The 22,476-nt window shown below is 40.4% G+C and overlaps 1 protein-coding gene across 1 annotated transcript; it reads right to left on the reverse strand.

Annotated features, from left to right (window-relative positions):
* Nucleotides 1-4,034: 4,034 nt before the first annotated feature.
* On the reverse strand, nt 4,035-17,152 carry slc39a7 (solute carrier family 39 member 7). Its single transcript, XM_049601843.1, has 8 exons — nt 17,014-17,152; nt 13,748-14,295; nt 11,287-11,455; nt 10,869-10,949; nt 9,578-9,712; nt 9,199-9,312; nt 7,804-8,000; nt 4,035-5,034 (listed from the first exon to the last, which is right to left on the reverse strand). The coding sequence occupies exons 2-8, from the start codon at nt 14,285-14,287 to the stop codon at nt 4,780-4,782; spliced, it is 1,491 nt and encodes a 496-aa protein (XP_049457800.1). The 5' UTR covers nt 14,288-14,295; nt 17,014-17,152; the 3' UTR covers nt 4,035-4,779.
* Between the last annotated feature and the right edge of the window lie 5,324 nt (nt 17,153-22,476).

Consider the following 22,476-nt stretch of genomic DNA (forward strand, 5'->3'; position numbering starts at 1 on the left):
TAGGGAAACACCGTTTAAATAGGAAAATACAGTTCTGTTTGATTTCCTAATGATACAGTCATCTTATAGAGCAGTTTATTGATGATGTACACCAAATATTCACCTCAGGATATTTCCAACACACTGTTTTCTGGAGACATATTGCATAGTAATGACAAATACAATACAAAATATATATCCTCCTGGGACCTCACCTTTGTTTGGTATGTATTTCTAATTTCTCCTAGCTATTTGGGATCAGTACAGTCCCAATGTCCTCAAACGAGACGTTAAAAAATCCCAATGTCCTTCAATGAGCTGATGATAAAGTCCCAATGTCTTTAAACAAGTGCTTTCTAATTAACAGCATCTTATCTTGTCACTGTTGCTAAAATTTGCCAAATTTGTTGCCATATCAACCTACAAACATTATTAATCATAAATAAACAAGTTTCAACTGTAAAAGTGATCAGGTTTTGTACCTTGTTCACTTTTGTGTCGGAATTGGCTGCAGACTGATTTGACAGAGATGACTGCCAACTTGTTTTTACATGGATTAGTATGGAGCTACATTAGGGTCAAAGGTTTTGAAGAAGTGTGCCTTGGGATGGTCACAATAAAAGGTCACTAAAATGTGCAGTAATATATATGGAAGTGAAAAGTGAAAATAAATTAGTTATTCAAAAGAATTACAAAAGTGAATCAAAATTATATTTAACCTGAAAAAATATTTCATACACTTATTTTTATTTTGAATACATTGTTGTATTTTAAAAAATATAAGATCAACACATGAATTTTCAGTTGCAAATTTTATTTTTTCAAGTACAAAACTTTTGACCCTAATGTAGCTCCACACATTAGTGTATTGTGCTCTTACTACCACTAGATGGGACAAAAAATGGGTGACGACAAGAGGTCTAAGTTAAAGGTAGGGTCTGGAGGATTTTCCAGTTGTTGTTTGTAAATACACATTCAAATTTGGCCCCTCCTATCAGGCTCAACTCTCCCGGGTGTACGGAGCCCGGAGGTATGGAAGAAGGCTTCACAGAAGAGGTTCAGGCAAGGCTCGCGCTGGTGCACGCTCGGACACGCTCGGGCACGGCACCTGCGCTCTCTCACTGGCTGGGGAAATCTCCGCCCAGAAGCGGTCCGAGCTTCCCAAAAACACCAAAATACAGTTAAAGGGCAGGAGCTCTGCAAACAGAGTCACCACCACACATGAGTAGAAGCCCATAGGTGATGATTAAGCAGGATTTCATTTGTATATGTCTATATTTTGTTTTGTTTGAAAATCCTCCAGATCCTACCTTTAAGCAGAATGAAGTATAAGGTCCAGTAAACCCAAAATGTAATGTCCTCACATGAGGACACAGGCTCTCAGGAGGGGAACTGCCCATTGGTTCGACATCCCATTGTTCCGACCATATTAAACTCATTGTTCCGAAGTCCGTTCCGAAATCATCATGATGCCTGTGGTTAAGGTCTGGTTATGTTTAGGCACAAAAACCACTTGGTTAGGGTCAGGAAAAGATCATGGTGTGGGTTAAAATGAAAAAGAAAGTGACAAACACATAAGCCGTGAGCCTGCTCCGCCTCAAGCCGGTCGCAGCGCACCATACGCCTGCCGCGAGCCGTTCAGCACCGCAGACAGTCGGACCAATGGGCTGTCGAACCAATGACATGGACCCCTCAGGAGGATAAGCAATGTGTTTTAAAACATTATTTAACTGACTGATGTGCGTTAACTCTTCATGAAAAATAAACTTGTGTTTTTATTGAAAAATAAAAAAAAAGTCTGTCAAGGCCATTTATTGTCATTTTTACTGTTAGGTGATTTCTGCATTAAGATTCTTTGTCAATTGGAATGGAAGGAAAAAACAAAACACAGTAAAGTATCCTAGTTATTTTTGTTTTGGATTTGTTTTTCCAAATTAGTGCATTGACGGAAGAAATCCACCATTACAATTTTGTGTGTGTGTGTGTGTGTGTGTGTGTGTATGTGTGTTTAGGACACATTTGGGTTCTGATGGGTGAATTGAAACTGAATTATTCAGCTGAAACAGGATGCATTGATTTGATTGAGACAATTAAATGTGAAATGCAAAAAAAAATACTAGGTTGCTCTGCTGCATGCATTGTGAGAAATTCATTTTAATCCTTTTTAAACAGACTATACCGGTAAAAACAGGTAACAACTACACAGACCTGTGCAAAAAAAAAAAAGAAAACGATACCGATCTGTTTATAAGTGATAAAAATGAACACGTCACTGTACCAGAAGCAGCAGAGCAACCCTTTGAGTATTTTTACATTTCACATAAAAATATATGAATGTGTCATGTTGTCAAAATGATCCAGTTAATTAATTCAATGCTGCTTAACACACTCTTCACACCTCCAAGCACTCCATTACCAACTGCATTAAACTTGGTAAAACTCCACACACACAGTGAAGCAGACAACCACTGCAAGCTGCAAATGGAGTGTGTGTAGCAGGTGAGAGCCCCGCTCCGCTTATGTGACATGACGCCCGTGCAACCTTGCCCCGTGTATGTCAGTTGTAATCAGACAATCTTGCAGGTGGAGCCGCTGGATGTAGAGATATTGGGCTGTTGTGGTTACACGTCATCCGCTGTCAGGGCAGCTGGAGACATTCACGGAAACTTTATTGGAGCTGGGTAATGACAGTGAGATAAACATTTGGTTCACAGTCATGGTCTTTGCCATTGTCATCCAGTCAGGATGACAATGGAACACTCCCTCAAAACGTGCGGCACCTGTGGCATCGTGTTGTGTGTCAAACTGCACGTTTTAGTGACCTTTTATTGTGACCATCCCAAGCCACACGTGTGTACCACTGATGCCGTTTTATCAGCATCTTAAATATGCCACACGTATCAGGTGGATGGAGTTTCTGGGGAAAGGTGCAAAGTGAAACTAACTGAAACGCAATTAATCAAATTTGTGAGGAGAAAAAAAATCTTAGATCTTTTATTTCATTCAATGACAAATAGGAGAAAATATTTTTGTTGACTTCTTTAAGCCTAGCAAAAATTTTCTAATTATACTGTCTGAGAGGGGAGATCATTCTTTGGGAGGAAGTGACGCAAACTGATATCACTTTGCCTTTCTGAAGGCCTCATAAGCAAAGCTAGGCTTGCTGTAACCTATTCAGTCCAAAAAAAAAAAAAAAAAACTTGTTGGGTTCACCTAGATGCATAATCTTACTGTTTTTTAAGTACAGCACCTAAGCCCATTGATGCCACTGAAAATATTTTAATATTTTAAATACATTTTCAAGTCAAATTAATTTTATCCGTATTGTCCAGAATCACAGGTTTGCTGTAAAAGGCTTTACGATCTTTACACTGTAAGACAACCTTTATCTTTAGATCTGATTCAGGGAAAAACAAATATCAATAACTCATTACATAAATGGAAATCAACATTCAAGAAGTCAATTTCAAAATTCAACACCTTTGTTAAAACTAACTAGAAAAGTGCAGAAAGTATGCAGTTAAAGTTTACAGTAGCAGAGCAACATAACCCATTCATATGTCAGCGTGGGTGTAACGCTTCTCTCTGCATGACAGGTATCAGGTGAAATGTTTTCATACTCCTGAAATGTGTATGCAACCTGTCATGCATCTTAAAGAAACAATAAGGACATCTTGCTCCCTCTTGTGGTCAAGTCTGTAAAGAGCAGATCGTCAAGAAGGATAGTCCACACACTTGATGCTCCCAGTTCACGTGCATTTATTTAGCACATCGCAAAAGTACTGTGTGTGACGTTTTGAGCCAAACACTCTTCTTCAGACAAGGTTAGGAGCAGATGAAATTATCAGTTGTCTTTTTTTTTTTCTCCAAACAGGCCATTCAACCATGTAGATCACAGTTCATTATATTTTTAAGTATGTGTAAGAGAATATGCTGAAAAGTTATCACTGAAAATTATGAACCTTTATTGGGGATGTTCATCACAGCTGTCAGTGTTTTCAGCGTTCTTTATCATCCTTCAGTTGGAACAAAAAACAACAGATTGTGTAGGAGTGTTAAAGGTTGAAACGGCGTTTCCTTTTATAAAGATTTTAATGATTTGACAGTAAACATGGTGCTATTTGAGTACAGCTGTTCAAGCCACAACATTTACTTTTATTTTGTGGAATGTAAAAATATTAACATTCAACATCTCCCAATGAAACAGACATTGAACACGTATAACTGAGCAGGTCACTGTAGTGAAAACAACTGAGACAGATCTTTGCTTTCTTTGCTCATTCACTGAGCCAACTCTGAAAGGTTTAAAAAAGGTTAGTGTTGTGGCTGGAAAATAAATCTACTTCAAGCCACTTTTTGGAGGAAACCGGCTGTCAGTTTGCACTGCAGTAAAACTGCAGCTGAATGATCCCTGTGATGAAAGCGGTGAATGAATTCTGGGACCAGTGGACAGGAAGATTTCACCTCCTGTCCTGATGGAGGCCCTCAGCGAACGGCAAAGCAGTCCTCAAAAAACGTTTCCATCAGGTCGTTTCTTTCTAGCTCTCAGTCTCTCCCGCCATGGAGCCGAAAAAGAGACATTAACACAAATCAGGGATGTGACTGTGAGCTGCTAAAAAACACAAGACAACAAAAATCATCCATTTGCCATCAGTACGTGGTGTTCTTCCCAAAACAGAATATAAAAAAAAAACAAAATACACCCCTGACAAATAACAATCCACTTGAACTCTACTAAAAGCCAGCATTTTTTTTCAACCGTTTTTTGACCTCTTCCTTCTGTGTCCACACTGCTGCGTCTCACTCGTACTCGGCGATCAGCACCATCATACTGACTCCGAACAGCAGGGCCAGAATCTCCATTACAGACTGGCCGAAACTGGAGCGGCCCGCCAGCAGTTCTGGGAGCACGGTGACTGTGGCGATGTAAACGAACCCGCCGGCTGTGAACGGCAAGATCCAGGCGGTCGCCGCAGCGCCCACGCCCTCAGCCAAGAGGGAGCAAGCTGTGCCGGCCAAAGCTCCCAGGGCTGTCACCAGCTGTAGACACATGGCCTGATGGGAGAGAAGAAGAGGATTACTACAGTCTTAAAGGGATAGTTCGACATTTTGGCAAATTCACCTATTGCCGTAATCCCGATAGTCATATGAGTAGGTACATTACCTTTAATTGTCAGTGCCTGCTATTCTGAGATCGGTGGGACAGAGCTGCCAGCTGAAATGGAGGTGAACGGTACAGCCCCCTCTCTCCCTCAAAACTAACCAAATACACCATCAAATGACTCCAAAACGCTCTAGTGGAAAACACATGGCTTGCGCATTCCCCACGCTATGAAATAATAATGTATAATTAAGTAACATTACGACACATGAAGCAAATACTCGAAACTACTTTCTTGAGTAAACCACTGGGCGGAGTGACACAATGCGCAGCTGAGACAGTGCCGTTGTTATTGCTTGCAGCCTTGCATTTGCAGTATTGTCAGCTGGACACACCAGAAAGTTTGAGAAAAGTTTACAGAGTGCTGTTGTAAATCATGGTTTACACATGTATTGTAAAAGATTGCGGTAACAAGCCAAAGACATGGAGCAAAGTGAAGTTTCATGTAGTTCCAGTTTGTTATTTGAGGGAGAGAGGAGGCTGTACCATTCACCTCCATTTTGTGCACCGAGCAGCAGGCAGCTCTGCCCCACCGATCTCAGAACAACAGGCACTGATAATTAAAGGTAATGTACCTACCCATATGACTATAGGGATTACGGCAATAGGCGAATTTGCCAAAATGTCGAACTATCCCTTTAAATGCCCATCCCTAGTACTTACACACTTATTTTGTTAAAGGGCCTCCAAATTCCTAAAATTTGCTCCCAGCTTATTCTGGATGTTTTGACTCTCAAAATGAAACTGTGTTGTATTTTAACATTAACAATGAAATTCTAGAGTTTTTAGGCTCCATGAGAAAACCAAGGAGCTGGATGGTTGTACAATATAATTACCAATCAGGATGTGGCAGGGTTTTCCACAAGGGTTGGTATCAGTACCTTTAAAGGGAAATTTCGGTTTATTTCAACCTGTCTCCTATCATCCTAAATTTGTTTCAAGTGACTAGTGACATAAAAATAATAGTTAGCATGTTAGCCGTTAGCCTAGATACAGCCGGGGCGCATTAGTAGCGTCGGACCTGTTAAAACGTAAGTGAACGGGCATACTTCAAGTGCAAAGTTAGTCCACTAAACAAGCTTTTTTCCCACAAAGACCGCCTCCTATTGTTAGGATAAATGTCAGAGAACATATAGAAAACTTACCGGTGTGCTGCCATGTTTGTTTATCATCTAGTGCTGCGTTCCAGACAACTGGGAACTGGGAAATTTCCTAGTTGAAATCTCCGAGTTCCCACCTCCATCCAGGTGCACAGCCACAAACGTGAACACAAAATCAGTGTGACCGTGACAAACTGATGTTTCTGTGGTGCACAAACAGTTCAACAGACAGTTTTACATTGTCCTAAATTCTACTGTGTATCATACGCAGCATCACCGCATCTGTTTGTGGGTTATATGACGTCAGAGGTCAGAACTGGGAGTACATTGCTTTGGTACGAGTTCACGGGTGGGAAGTTACGGGTTTGACTGCCGTTCCAGTGCACTTTCACGGGTTACAGGTTGTGAAACCACGAGTTACGGGTTGCCTGGAACGCACCACAGCTCTGCTTTCCAAAGCGCTGCCGAAATATCACGAGAACAAGCAGCGATTTCATAGCGTGCCTGAACAAGCAGCAACAGCTGGAAGGATACACTGACGAAGAGCTTCGTGAAACTGAAGAACGGAGGAGGAGAGAGAGAGAGAGGCGCAACAGGTAGAGGACGAATGGCTGCTGCAATGCTGCATAGCTCTGGAGATTGGTGGTGTACCTGTGAGGAATGCCTCTGTTGCAAGGAATGGGACCAGTTGCAGCCTTATTTTCAAGGTCTGGATGTGACCTCCACCTGGAGTAACGTTAGTATCCAGCAGGGCTTTATCTAGAGCTGGCGAGATATATTTCGGCCGCGCTTTGGAAAGCAGAGCTAAATGGATAAACAAACACGGCACCACACCGGTAAGGTAAGACAACACGTTTACATGTTGTTTTCTATATGTTCTCTGACATTTATCCTAATGATATGAGATGCTCTTTGTGGAGAAAAAGCTTGTTTAGTGGACTAACTTGAACACTTGACAGGTATGCCCGTTCACTTACGTTTTAACAGGTCTGACGCTACAATGCGCCCCGGCTGTATCTAGGCTAATGGCTAACATTCTAACTATTATTTTTATGTCACTAGTAACTTGAAACAAATTTAGGACGATAGGAGACAGGTTGAAATTTCCCTTTAAGGTATCGATCAAAATAACCCAGTACTAAGTAGTATCAATACTTCTGAAGCCAATCACCACAGGTGTTGTTTGATTTATTGCAACATGTGATTGGCCCACTACTGCAGCACCTACAACCCACACAGACTGTGTCAATTGTATAATGTGTATTTGACAGAGTTCATCGTGCTGATATGCCACCAAAATGTTTGAAAGTGCAGTGGCATTTTACGCAACTGAATGTTTCTGTGCATATCACAGGTGTAGAATGAAGTAGAACAAAGGGTGTAAAATAAAGCACTTTAATGGCATCTGTGTCACATTAAAGTTACTGGTATTGTATTTTTTTTAAATGATATCCAGCCTCAATTCCCAGTGTTTTATGGTGAAGAGTGGCGGGAATATTTTACAATGCAGACTATATAAATTTGATTTGCCTTTTATAACCTGAAGCTTGAGAAGTCAACTACCTTTCTTTTGGTGCAGCCAGACTGGACGAGGATGGCAAAGTCTCCGATCTCGTGTGGGACCTCGTGCAGCAGGATGGTGAGGGTGGTGACTGCGCCAACAGCTGGACTAACGAGGAACGATGCTCCGATTGCCAGGCCGTCGGTAAAGTTATGTGTGAAGTCAGCTGCCAGGTTCAGGTAACCTGACACCTTGATATCTTTGTCAGTAGAGACAATGAAGAAAAATCAGGTTAAGAACTCAATGAGCTGATTAAGACCTTGTTTTCAGACAGCCTCAATGTAGGTCATTAGATAACAAAGCATTTCTGGGGTGAGTATTATCGGTTTGTGAGATGGAGGCTACACTGTTCTGATTGGAAAACTTATAATGATGCCAGCAGCACATACCTGCACTGACGTAAGTAACTGAAATGAAGCCAAACATGTTTCAGCCCACAGGGAGTAGCACAATTATAATTTTCTGCCCCTCCAGGCAAATGACGAACTTGATCAACGAAATGCTGATGTTAGATTTATAATTGATGGTGCCTTTATAAAAGCCAAGGCCAAGTGTTTGCAGCTTCTGAAAACATGACTTAAGATGAGAATAAAACTCAACATGATTAACACTTCATGTCTTAATTCTAAGTGAGTTTTACATTCAGATTTCAGACACTATGCTCATTTTTTCATTCAGTTGTGGGAATGCTTGAGGGCAGTAGTGAATATATTTTATATTATTTATTTTGATCACCTCTCTAATTGAGTGGTTTTGGACAGAATGCAGCAGTTCAAGTATTGATCTGCTCTTAAAATGAAAAACAGTCAGAATAAAGAGTTGCTTCTGTCATGTCTACAACATTTACACTATAAAACTACATTCTCAAAACACAATACATTATCAGTAAAAAAAAAGGCACAATAAAAGTCAAATTTCAGTTTTGATTTTGCAAGGCCAATACTGGACCAGTACATATAAACAAAACAATATACCAAATCACTATTAAAATTTAGTTTAAATATAAACATCTAGATGTTTTTAATCTACAAATCTACAAATAACAGCTTACCACATTCCTGGATATATCCAGGAACCACTACAATCTTTATTCAATGATCAAAATAAGCTAAGTATATTTTGCAAAAAAAACAAACAAACAAACAAACAAACAAACAAACAACAAACAAAAAACCCAGAAAACTTTGCTTTAATAAAATACAACAAATAATAAAGTTAGTAAATTTGGTGTTTTAATAACTAAAATTATAAATGTTTGATGTCAAATGTCGTGTTTTAAAGTTGCTGATATCTTACATGCCACCACACTGCAGCTCAGTGAGTGACCACCAGAGGGAGCTGCTTAGTTTATCTTCTTTGTTCAAATGTAAATCTATAAAAATCAAGGTATTGTTCACCTGTCCCCTTTGTCTCCTCTTTCTTTGGCACCTTCTCGTCTTTGCTGTCTTTCTCCTCTTTCTTCTTCTTCTCCTTCTCTTCTTCTCCATCACTGTCCTTTTCCTTGGGAGCATCTGAAAATGTTACATCAAGTTCAAATTAGCCTCAGTCTCCAGATAGACTGTGAGATTCTGAGCAGTGGCTACAGAGGCTGATAAATGTTTAGGGTTACTAGCTCCTTTGGCTAATACACTGAACATACTGTACAAAATTATACAAACATACAAAATAACACGAGGCATAAACTGCAATCTTTAATGTCATCAAATTAAGAATATTCTTGTTCTGCAGATAAATATTAGTGTGACAATAAACATCTTTTACTTTGCACCACCGTACCATGTGAGTGGCCGTGGGAATGTCCGTGGCCGTGCCCTCCCTTCAGCGCCCGCACAAACTTCTCTACAACCAGGAAGGCGATGATCCCACCGAGAACCCACAGACCCACTGACATCATGTGACTGTGGGCGGCTCCTGTACAGGCAGAGGACAGACAGCTTGAAACTGTGATACGTGAACAGAGTGTGATATATCTACCGATGTCACATCTGTTAACTTCTGCTCATTAATAGGGATGTCACAAGAACCAATACCGTGCCAAAAATTCTGAAAAAGTGACGGTACTTAGTTTTCTTCAGTACTATAGAGGATGCAATTCTTCCGGACCTGACGGGGTAGTGTATACACCTACAAGTGTTGTAGTTTGCCGTGAAATGCCAAAGGAAGAAGGAGACCGCCTACTAGAATGGAACTACAACACATGGAAGACAGCAACAAGTGCAGAGGCAGCGACAGCTCTGCCTTGACTGGTTGAAAAGAAAAGCATTCTTTCTCAAGGCCAGTGTGTTTCGTAAATTTTCTGCAATGTGAGCACTGTGTATTTACACTATGCTAAAAATGCCAGCAGCGTTACAAGGCACTGAGCGTCTATTCTACACGGCGCACTATATTTGGTTTGGATACTTTGGATATTGGGGCGTCGGTGGCTTAGTGGTAGAGCAGGCGCCCCATGTACAAGGCTGATGCCGCAGCGGCCTGGGTTCGAATCCAGCCTGTGGCCCTTTGCTGCATGTCATCCCCCCTTCTCTCTTTCCCCCTTTCACGCTTACCTGTCCTGTCCATTAAAGGCAAAATGCCCCCCAAAAAAAAAACTTTGGATAAAACCCTGCGCATGTCACAGTTATTTCTTACCATTCTGCCCAATCACAGTGGAAGAGAGGCGGGAAAAATAGCCTACCAAAAAGACCAAGCTTCTTATCTTACACGTACAAGAGCTGAACAACAATGACAACAGAGCAGAAATATGTAGTGTAGTACATATATTAATATGTTGCCTTGCCCACAAGTCCTTGATAAAGGAGTGTATGTTTAAGAACATGGGATTTATCTTTCTTTTTTTTCCCGTAATATCAAATTGGGTATCGAGAATTGTGGAATTTCAGTGGCATTTGTATCAACTAATACATTTCTGGTAACGTCACATGCCAACTCCTTACAGTATACAGCTGAAAGTTGTATATGTATGATTTTTGCCCCTCTGAGATAACGAGTACCAAGTAACAACACATAAACTGAAAGACAAGGGTAACACTGACAACACAAACTGAAAGACAAGGGTAACACTGTGTACCGTGGGAGTGACCGTGGTCATGTGACTCTTCATTTGCGTGCGAGTGTCCATGATCTTCTCCTCCATGGTGAGAGTGGGGCTCTGTGCACAACAAATACAACAAGAGGAAACAGACATTGAACTCGGACAAACTGAAGATCCTGTTACAGTGTCGATGTTTTCAATGAGCATGTGGTTGCTCTTGTCACTAGTTGACTGAAAATACTGTTTGTATCCGTATAAAGTTTGCAAATTGCTGTGGAGCAAAACGTGTGATTATACATATTTTCTCTGTTGTAGCATTCTTGTGAGCTGATGAATCAGGAATATAGTACAGTACAGTATTTGACATTACAAATGCACCTAAATAAAACATTTTGCTTCAAGTTATCCTACATGGGTGAAAAAGGTAAGTGACTTCTACTGATCTACTACCTACCCAAAGCGTGTGGGATGAGGTGCAGGAAGGCGTCACCCAGCAGTCCACCTGAGGCGAAGCTGAGCAGCACCTTGAGCAGGTTCTGGTGCTGGTCGCTGTTGGACTGAACTGGGATCAGAAACAGGATGAGGAAAGGAGCAGCGCTGATCAACAGGGTCGCTCCGATGGCCTGCGGACAGGGATGAAGGGAGGTTTATTTTTCATTGGTATCATAATCAGCAATTCAACATGAGAGTAAAACAGCAGTCATATTGTTATCAATCAGAACCAATGGGTCAAATATATGATAAATGATTACATGGAAAGCCTCTCCTGGGAGGAATACAACTGACTGGGAAGTTTTTGGCCATGCAAAAGTCAAATTTACTTTGCAGTAATGGAGTCGAAATTATTATGTGTTTGGGTGGACAAAATAATATGAACAATACAATAGAATGCGATAATGAAAAGTCACTACAAATTCTGGCTTTTAATTGTCACTTTGACTAGATGAGTGCCTGCAGAGCCCTCAGAGGAATAGTTGGACATTTTAAGGGGAGAAGAAAAGCTTGTTGCAGAGAGTAAGATGAGATGTTAAATATGAGGCTGAACAGTTAGCCTGAATTATGTGCCTGACTACTTCTTGGCCAGACACACTGTGACTTCCTGGAGTCTGAACGGGCAGATATGAGAGTGCTATCAATCTTCTCATCCAACTCTCAGCAGGAAGGAAAATACCAGTGAGCATGAGCAAATTTCCAGATATTTTAAACAGTTCTTTTCAAGTGTCAAATTGTATTTTTATTTTTTTCAAGCTTCCTGAACTGAACTGGCTCATCTTAAACAGCCTTCTGCTCATATTCATCTAAGCAGGTTGACATATTTTTACTTTAACTATGTAGCCGAATGGGAGGAGGGAGACATTCATACAGTCAAACCTGAGGGCTGCTTACTACAGCAGGGTGTCTACTGGTATCATCAGACACTGTAATGTTTTAACTAGGTTCCTACAACATAAGACAAGTTAGATTTAATACTTTTTAAAACATTTCTGATTAAATTTAAATGACATAAGTGGTGTAGAGTTTGGACAATCTTGCCCAAATGGTTATTGGAACATGTGACATGTTGTTTGGTTCCAGTGAAAAAGTTAAGTAATGGGCAAATGGCAAACATGAGGGTAGAACTAAACTAGGAAATACCTGGTGTTTGTTAGCAGGTTTTCTTGGCGATGTTTTGTTCTTTACTCTGCACGTGTATTTCAACTGTTCTGATTCCCATCATGCCGGGTTTGAAAAACTTTTGCGTAAAGTAAACTCATGCCGAGACAAATGCAAGGTCACTGTGACTTTCAACCACCAAATCCTAATCAGTTTGTTGCTGAGTCACAGTGGACATTTGTGCCAAATTTGAAGAAACTCCCTCAAGGTGTTCTTCAGATATTGTGTTCATGAGAATGAGACAGATGCAGGGTCAAGGTGATCTTGACCTTTGCCCACCAAAATCTAATCAGTTCATCATTAAGTCCAAGTAGAAGTCTGTGCCAAATCTGAGGAAATTCCCTTAAAGCTTCTTGAGATATCGAGCTCACAAGAATAAGATGGACGAACGGACAGACCAACCCAAGAACATAATGCCTCCAGCCACAGCTATCACCGTCGCAGAGACATAAAAGTAGTGTAACCAATTATTTTGAGATTTTGAAATGCAACATCAGAATAAAACGATCCCAATTCCCACATCCCCACCTTTTGTAAGACTGAAGATATTTATTACCAATTAAGGCCTGAATTTTAAAATAATTAATTCAATGCTTTCAAGACTTGTAAAGGAACTGCAGAGGGCCTTGTTTTAAAGACCAGTTCAGATAATTTTTTTAAACCACATTTAAAATGTAATTTTTTTTAACAAATCATTCAAAATCATTTTCCTTTTTCAACCGCTGCAGGTCAATATAATGTTAAGTAGTATAGATGTAGTCCCATGCAGGGGTAGGTTTTATGTAGGAATATGTTTATTAGAGTAGGTTAGGTAATCTACTTTTTGCCGACAAGTAAGTGCAAGTATAAAGTAAAGGTAGTAAAGTGGTAGATTTTAAGATATATGATATCAGAAATGTGGACTTGCCCATAGAAGAACTTGACTGATTTTGACAAAAGAAATTCAAAGATGGATAAATTAAAATAGACAAAAAGTTTGCAGCGATTAAAACCTTACAAATTCTAATTTTAACACTATTTAATAACTTTTAAGGCCTAATATTTATAAAACTGAATTTAAGGCATTTTGAGACTTCTTAAGGACCTGCAGACACCCTGTAAAGCCGTATAAAGTGTGACCATGAGAGGCACCACTGATATCTACTGTAGGGGGATAAAACCCTGTGTGTCTCCTTCCAAGTATAATAACAATATATGACAGATATTCCTGACCACATTTCAAACAGGCAACCCATTGTTCCCATTCTAACCCATGACCACACCTGTGTCCACAGCTCCACTATGTCCCTCTTCTCTCCTTCTGCCTCCCTCTTCACCCTCTCCCCTCCGTGCGCGTGTCCATGTCCACTCTCCTCCTTGTGCACCCGGACGGCATCCTCCTGATGTCCGTGATCATGTGAGTGTGCGTGCCCATGATCATGTGAGTGTGCGTGCCCGTGATCATGAGAGTGTGCGTGCCCGTGATCATGAGAGTGTGCGTGCCCATGATCATGAGAGTGTGCGTGCCCGTGATCATGAGAGTGTGCGTGCCCGTGATCATGTGAGTGTGCGTGCCCGTGGTGTTCCTCTTCCTCTACAGGGAGGTTGGCCTCTGCGCTCCACTTGCTCGCTCCGTGGAACATCCTCACTCCTTCGTTATGATCGTCTGCTTCGTGGGAATGGCCATGGTGGTGATGGTGGCCATGGGAGTGGGCGTGGCCATGGTCGCCATGGGAATGACTATGAGCGTTGGTCGAATGGGAGACTAACAGGAGTACTGCAGATGTGGCCAGTGTCAGTACCAGCAGACGTATACAGCCCATATTACCCCCTATGACAAAGGGAAGAGTGAAGAAGACACAGAATAAATTAAAAAATACTCACACAGGTTGTCTGACGATTAAACTCAGCTGCCCTGTTTACACAAACACTCCAGCACATAATTGAGTAAAAATGATTAATGTTCTGCCTTGCTTCATTGTAAACATGATTTCTGTCATGCAAATAAACCTATATCTTTAATTTTCTATCACTCTTTTAATGGTGAATTTAAAAAATACATAATTAAATTTAACCATGAGCTTGTCCACATTATTTAGTATACTTGTCTCATATCCATTTATGCACACATTAGACTATTGAGGAGGAATACACCATTTGTTTTATGGCATGTGTTACTTGTTTTGAGAGGTTACGCAATTTCAGTCACCATACAACACATCTGTGACTGATTTCTTTCAGTGAAGGGCTGGTGAGTAGAAATCAGTTCAAGAAAAGACCTAACTGGCTACCCAACGTCTTGAACCTGTCCTGACGGTTTTCCTGTTTCCATTCTTTAATAAGGAATACAAAGTACCGCCCATGGGGTACCGTCACCTGCTGGTGCAGAGAGCTATTTCCTCTCACACAGGGGCAGAACATACATGCTAGTTGGCTGCTGGCTGTAGTCTTTGCAGTGTGTTCAAGTGCAACTTTTATGGCCAACACACAGTCAGCCTTCGTCGCCACATCTTTGCTGCATTTTGGTGTGCCTAGGCCTAAAAATTATCCATATTTCCCCTGTGATATTAAAGCACAAGGAAGACGGGAAGACGGCAGTTCCAGCAATTGCAACAGGTGTGATTATAATGAGGGGCAACAAGCTGCTGCAACATTTAGGCCTATCTAATCCCTGATCTGTGCAACTGTGTGGAAATTAACTGTTGAAAATACTTAAGTGATTTTATTTTATTTGTGGGAAACTGTGGTCAAGGGGATAAGGGGAAAGTTTAAGGGGAAAAATACAGCTACAGTGATTTTTTTTTTTGGTGCCTCACCTTGTGTAATGTAGGACCTAAAAACGTTTTCCAACATGTTAGATGTCAAAAAATAAACTATCTTTGGAGAGTGTGCTGTGGTACACTCACATGAATATGTGGCTGTCTCTTACAGGCAAAGATGCATTTCCAGTTACACTACATCACACACTGTATGTAGTCAAAAGTCGTTCAGATTCCCACCAAATCGGTTTAAAGTGATCAACAGGGATGTACTGGGACTGAAATTCAGTCTTGGACTTTAAAATGGAGAGAACGATTTTTTTGGCAGTAATGTTAACACTAAGGCATGAAGAGAATCGGGTGATGTTGAAGACATTTAAGACACTTAAGACACTTTATGACGTCTTTCTGACACCTCCCTGCTCAGTTTCTACAACATGTCTCAACTGCACTGAATCAAAACAAGACCAGGCCAGGCAAACCTAGGTGAGCTGATACAGTAAACGTCTGTACCAAAACATGCACACTCAGTCAACAGAGTGCTAAAATAGTTACAAATGCTCACAAGTACATGCACGCTCAGATGCTCAATGTTTTTTTGTTTTTTTTTAAATATATAATGAAAAGCTCCAATGCAGTCCCACAAAAATTGAACAAATAAAAAGTATCTCATGTCAGTAATTCCTGACATCAGAAAGTGGAAAAACATAACTCTATCGTCACTGGCCAGTTCTGCAGAGAACAGACAAGCTGTTGGGAGTCTTCCCGACCTTCCTAAAGGCCAGTCCGCCCCTGGTGACCAATACCAGTGCATCTTCAGTGAGACTGGGAGCAAAATCCATCTGTATGTAGAGCTTTCCGTTCTTCACCAGATCAGCCAGTTTGTATTATTGAGCCAACATTGCAGGTATTTTAAACTGCATTTCAATCTGGCCACTGCTGTGGCTCAAAATGGGGATGCATTTGCTGCAGCAATACCTCAGTGTAAAGATACTCTGTTATAAGTACAAGGCACACACCAAAAGCCCGCTTAAGTAAAAGTAAAATGGCCCTTCTGGTATAATATATATTAAATCACTGGATTGTAATATTTTGGACATTAAAGTGTTCATTACTTTCATGTTGCAGCTGGCAAAGGTAGGGCTATAACAATGCATTACTATTCATTAACTGATTGATGTTGTGTATTAATAATCAGAATCTGCAAAAGTAACTACAGCTGTTATATACAGTAAGAGGAGCTGAAAGTACAGTATTGGCTTCCAAAATGTAGCAGGAATAATACACAAGTTAAGTATAAGTATCTCAAAACTCAAATTCTTGGTTACATTCCAGCGGTATATTAAGGTTGTGCTATAACTGACGTATTCATAAGACTGTTGTAATACTGTGAACAGTATACGCAATAGTAGCAGCCAACGATAACCTGCTGATGTGTGCAGGTTGTGCTAACTGTAACGACACAATCCTTGTTAGCTAATTCAACCATCATTCATTGCAGTCTGATTTACAGTTAGCTTTGTTTTGAGACTTGGCTTCACACATCGGACTTTGGGGTAAAGCGGATAATCTCGTAGCTTTGAAAAGTGTTAGCTTTAATCTCACAGTCAACAGTAAAAGCCCCGCTCATCAAACAATGACCTCTGATCACCGGTTTCCACAAGTTGTACAGAAAGCCTCCCAGCTTCACTGGCTAGCTAGCTAGCAACCAGCTTGCTAACATGTTGCTGCAGCAGGGGCAACATCACTTACTGCGACACACAGTGAAAAAACAAACAATTCACTCTTACCGGATTGTGTCAGATATCACTGCCTGCTGGGCCGCTGGATGACTCTCTGTTCTGCGTGCAGTATGTTTGGTAAACTGCTACTATTTCTCTCTTCGTTGATGCTACTGGTAAGACGTGGCATTTACTCAAGTAAACTCAATGAAATCTCGCGAGAACGCATTCCATTCCAAGAAGTGCCACCTTCGCTGCTCCCTCGTCAGCTCTACTTCGATGAAAATATATGTTTTATTTTTCATGACACAATTATAACGGGATGTGAACGCTGTTTACAATATTTCTGAAGACTTTTCCAAACATATGTACCGGAAAAAACATTTTAGCGAAAAAGTATAGAAGACAGATGAGGTCTCCATTGAAATATCGCGAGATCTGGTATTTTGAATCACTTTATGCTGTGGAGAGAGAACAGGATGTAGCTCCGGTTGTCTGAGACTGACACTGCAAATAAATGATAAACCTACGTAGCCTGGCTCTAAATGTCTGCAGGGAAAAGCGGCCTTTAGCTGTGACAACAATAACTCATAGTTTGCACAAACATATGTAGTGGTGGAATGTAATTAAGTGCATTTACTCTCAAGTAGACTGTAGCCCCACTTGGATGCACTTTTGAGGTACTTGAGTATTTCCACTTTATGTTACTTTATATTTCTACTCTACTACATTTCACAGGAAAATATTGCGCTATTTTATTCTTACTGCATTTATTTGATAACTTAAGTTATTTTTGCAGATTCAGGTAGTATATACAAATATAAATCAGCTAATATTATAGGTAAAGATACCTAGCAGTAGCTTACATGAAGTTGTTGAAATGAGCTCCACCCTTACAAACTGTAATGTAATACCTATATGCATAGATGATTATAACCTGGCAGCCTAATATGATATGATTCTAAGATGGTACTTTAGGGAGGCAACACTTTGATGCTGATAGGCCTACTTTTACTGCAGTAAAAGTTTGAATGCAGACTGTAAGAAATGTAGGCTAATCTACACTGTGGTATTGTTACTTTAAAGTAGACTACAAGTTCTGAGTATTTCTTTCATCACTATATTGGGCAGATTTGTGCATTTTTTTAGATTATCCTAACGTTTTTCAATTCCTGTCCAGTGAAAACCATGTATCTCCAGATGTTTCAGATAAACTTAATAATGAAATGTTCCTTTAAAGCTTCAAAAACATGCGTCGCTTTAAAGCAGAAAGTAGCAGTTGTAAAATATATTTCCATGATCATTTATTAGCCATACAGTCCCCCTAATGACTGCTGGACACGCCCCCACTCTCCGCAGGTTCAGTATCGGTAAATGTCAGCTGACTCTGTTGAGCTCCAGGCTTACTTATCAAAAAAACAAGATGAAGACGTTATGTGTGGTGCTCCTCTTCTGTCACGTTGCATCTACAGGTGAGAGCTCACTGTGACATTTACCGATATAGGCTTCTTGTTTGTCATGTCGTTGTTGTTTGATGGGAACTAGGAACTAGTTTCACTTTCACACTGTCACACTGAATTTACAGTAACAACAGTGTTATGTGATCTCTCCTGAATAACTACGATAGACTGAATCATCGTGTATTTGCAATAACTTCCGGAGAGAAAATCCTTGCATCATGAAAGTCAAACGGTGCTGAGCAAACGCTGCCTTATTTAGCAACCTAAAAAGAGCCATCAAAGTTTAAAAGTAAGCTGTCTTTAGAATATGTTTACCGCTTTACCCTGCTGTCAGATAGTCTCCTCTGATGGGTAACTGAGGCCGTTACATCAGAGCCACCAGACCCATCTGACAAAAATGGTTAATTAAGCACAACACTGAGTTGTTTGTTCACCACGGCCTGTGCAAGTGTGCAAGAGAAACTGGAGCAAATATTTAAATATAGCTTACACTTGCACAGACAAGGCCATAAAACAGTGCAGGCAAACTGGGGCCTGTGAGGTGGGGGGCCCATAGAGAGTGGGCACTCCAGCAATGTGTTGGGTGGAGAATGAGCCCTTATGAGTGATTGCGCTCATTAAATTAAAAGCAGTGCAATTTGCTATGTATGCCCTCACAGAGTCAATAACTGCTTATATTTCTTTCTGCGTGGACTTAATAATACCGCAGAGAACTGTTACAAATCCAAACAATAGACCTTATTTCACAAAGACAATTAAAGAATGTATCCATAGGAAGAAGACAGCCTTTAAATCAGGCGACACATTAGCATTAAAGGCTGCAGTGAAAGAACTGAATCAAAAACTGAGTGAACCCAGAAGGCAGTACAAGGAGCGTGCGGAGCAGGACTTACAAAACTCAAACACAAAGAGACTATGGGAATCAATTAGAAAAATGACTAATATGAAATCTGAAAGGAAGCTGATAGTGGCCCAGGACGAAGGGGCAGAAGCTAATGAATTGAATGCTTTCTTTGCACACTTTGAAACTGACACCTTTAATGAATGTTGTGATATTATTAATTCCCTGTCCTGTAATGATGATGATAGGATGATGTTAGATCTGGGTTCTGTTATCAGAGTATTTAAAACCATACGCATGAATAGAGCGACTGGACCAGACGGCATGTCTGCTTTTTTACTAAAAACATGTGCAGAGGAACTATCACCAGCCTGATATCGTCTATTCCAACTATCCTTAGACTCACATACAGTGCCAGAGAGCTGGAAACAATTGGCGATAGTCCCAGTTCCTAAAAGGACATACCCGCAAGAAAATAACAATTACAGGCCAGTAGCCTTAACTTCAAACATGATAAAGTCAGTGGAGAAACTTGTGATAGAGGAACTTAGGAGAGAAACAAAGCAACACTTCAATTTCAGTTTGCTTACTCAGAGAACCGTAATACGAGTGACGCTATTTCCACAGTAACACATCTTATTTTGAAGCATTTAGAAAGTCCTATAGCATATGTCAGGCTGCTTTTCATTGATTTTAGTTCAGCCTTTAATTCGATTCATTCCGATATTCTCTTTCGTAAGTTATCTTAGTTAAATGTAAATCCTCGTATTATTAAGTGGTACTTCTCCTCTTTAGTAAAAAGGTCACGGGCGTGCCTCAGGGAACAGTCAATTCTTCCCTTCTGTTCACTCTGTATACTAACAACTGTGTCAGCTCACAACCCAATCAATTTGTTATTAAGTTTTCAGATGACACTGTCATCCTTAGCTTGCTCACAAGTAACTCTGGTGTCAGCATCCACACACAGGGGGTGGTTAGGTTTGTTGAGTGGTGCGACGAACACCACCTGCAAATTAATGGTAAAACTGGTAAAACAGTTAAGCAAGTTGTCTCCTATAAGTATCTAGAAGTACAGATTGATAGGGATATGAGCTGGCATTCACATGTGCAAAATGTCTGTGGAAAGATACATCAGCGCCTGCACTTCCTACGGAGATTAAGATTGTTTGGGGTCAATAGAAACATAATGATGATTTTTTACAATGCTAGTATTCTGTCTGTCTTAAGATATGGTATGTCCATCTGGTTTGGAAACCTGACTGTGAAATTTAAATCCCAAATTGCTATGGCAGGGAAGATAATGGGTGTGTCCACACCCCTGATCACTCCTCAAGTCATTTCTGAACAATCAGTGATAAGACAAGCTCGTAAAATCGTGTCTGATCCTGACCATGTACTGAATTCTGAATATGAGTTATTGCATTCGTGAAGAAGGTACAGAGTACCACGATGCACGTATAACCGGTACAAAAACTTGTTTATTCCGTTGTCGATCAAATTGATTATTGAGGAGTGTGTCTGATGTATGTATTGTGTATTTAATTTGATGCACTGAGATTAACTTGGTGACTAAGTGCTGTAATGTGTCTATTTTTATGTTGGTGACTCTATGTTGATTGTATGTATGTGTATGCTGACCCCTAGCTCCAAGTCAAATTTCTCTGAGCAGACAAATAAATGAACTTAATCTGAATCTTAAAGGCAAATCCATCTTTGTTATGTTTTCATTTCTTTTCTTTTTTTTGTAAAATAGTCTGTTGCATCTATAGCAATATTATATGCTTATTCAAAATAAACTATAATAAACTATTGAAATTGTTAAATTTAATGAATAATTTCCTATTTTCTTTGGTATTTTCTGTCATATACAGATTCGCAATTACGATTGTTTGGTAAATGTATGTTGACATTATCCAATGTCAAGTCTCTAATCACGTGACGAGATGATATGTGTACAATAGCATGCACTGGGGCCTATCATAATAGTGTGCACTGGGGCCTGTCACAGCTATCTTACGTCACTGTGACACAGATATAGATTTTTTAGGTGGCCAAAATATGTTTTTCCTGTGACCCCGTCCACAGAAGTATAATGTTGAGCTTCTGTGCTGGTAGATTTGGTTTTATCATAACAAAGCAACAGAGTAAGAAGACAAAGCAAGCACAGCAGAAGTGTCACATAGGTCAGACCACCATAATTTGAAGAACTTTATCTGTCATTATATGACCGAACATGCAATGAAACTGCACAGGGGGCTGACAACCAAGGGATCAATCAGTAATGTCAATAAGATAAAATACTTTATTTGTCCTACAGTAAAACACTCCCTGAAATATTTCCTCACTGCATCTTCTGGAGTCCCAAACTTTCCAGAGTTTGTGGGTGCTGCCATGGTTGATGACGTTCAGGTGGGTTACTGTGACAGCAACATCAAGACAGCAGAACCCAAACAGGACTGGATGAAAAAAATAATAAAGGCTGACCCACAACACTTGGAGTGGTACACTCTGAAGTGTTTTGGTAGTCAGCAGGTCTTCAGAGCCAACCTTGACAACTTGAAGCAACGCTTGAACCAAACTGGAGGTACAGTATGTTTATGTGTATTACATTTTTTTTACAAGTGAAATGCTTTCTCCCTCTGAGTCTGGTGATGATGTGACAACATCTGTTAATAGCCAATAGTGCTGGGATGCCACTTTGTCATCTCTGTCTCTCTCAGGTGCTCACATTTTACAGAGGATGAATGGCTGTGAGTGGGATGATGAGACCGGAGAGGTCATTGGATTTAATCAATACGGTTATGATGGAGAAGACTTCATATCATTGGACCTGCAAACGCTGACATGGACTGCTCCAAAACAACAGGCGTTTATCACCAAACTTAGATGGGATGCTGAGAAAGCTAGAATACAATACAATAAAGACTACTATACCCACAAATGTCCTGACTTGCTGAAGAAGTATGTGCAGTATGGGAGGAGCTTTCTGCAGAGAAGAGGTAGGATCACATGGCCAGATGTCCTGTTGCACACAGACTCAAAGTTCACGTGCCTTTTCTGTTTCTGATGCAATGTAACATTCCAACTGAAAGGAAACAATATAGACACATACCATCTTTGTTTCTCGGTACAGACTCATTTGTGTCTGTCTGCCTCTCCAGAGCATCCCTCAGTGTCTCTCCTCCAGAAGTCTCCCTCCTCTCCAGTCAGCTGCCACGCTACAGGTTTCTA

Source organism: Epinephelus fuscoguttatus, linkage group LG17 (genome assembly GCF_011397635.1).
Source record: "Epinephelus fuscoguttatus linkage group LG17, E.fuscoguttatus.final_Chr_v1".
Taxonomy (NCBI): Eukaryota; Metazoa; Chordata; class Actinopteri; order Perciformes; family Serranidae; genus Epinephelus; species Epinephelus fuscoguttatus.

Excerpts from the sequence above, each read along its gene's own strand:
- slc39a7 (XM_049601843.1), bottom strand. The coding sequence starts at position 14,287 with ATGGGCTGTATACGTCTGCTGGTACTGACACTGGCCACATCTGCAGTA. Across the intron at positions 10,950-11,286 it reads CCTCATCCCACACGCTTTGG|AGCCCCACTCTCACCATGGA; the intron begins GTAGGTAGTAGA and ends TGTTGTGCACAG. Across the intron at positions 9,313-9,577 it reads TTCCCACGGCCACTCACATG|ATGCTCCCAAGGAAAAGGAC; the intron begins GTACGGTGGTGC and ends TAACATTTTCAG.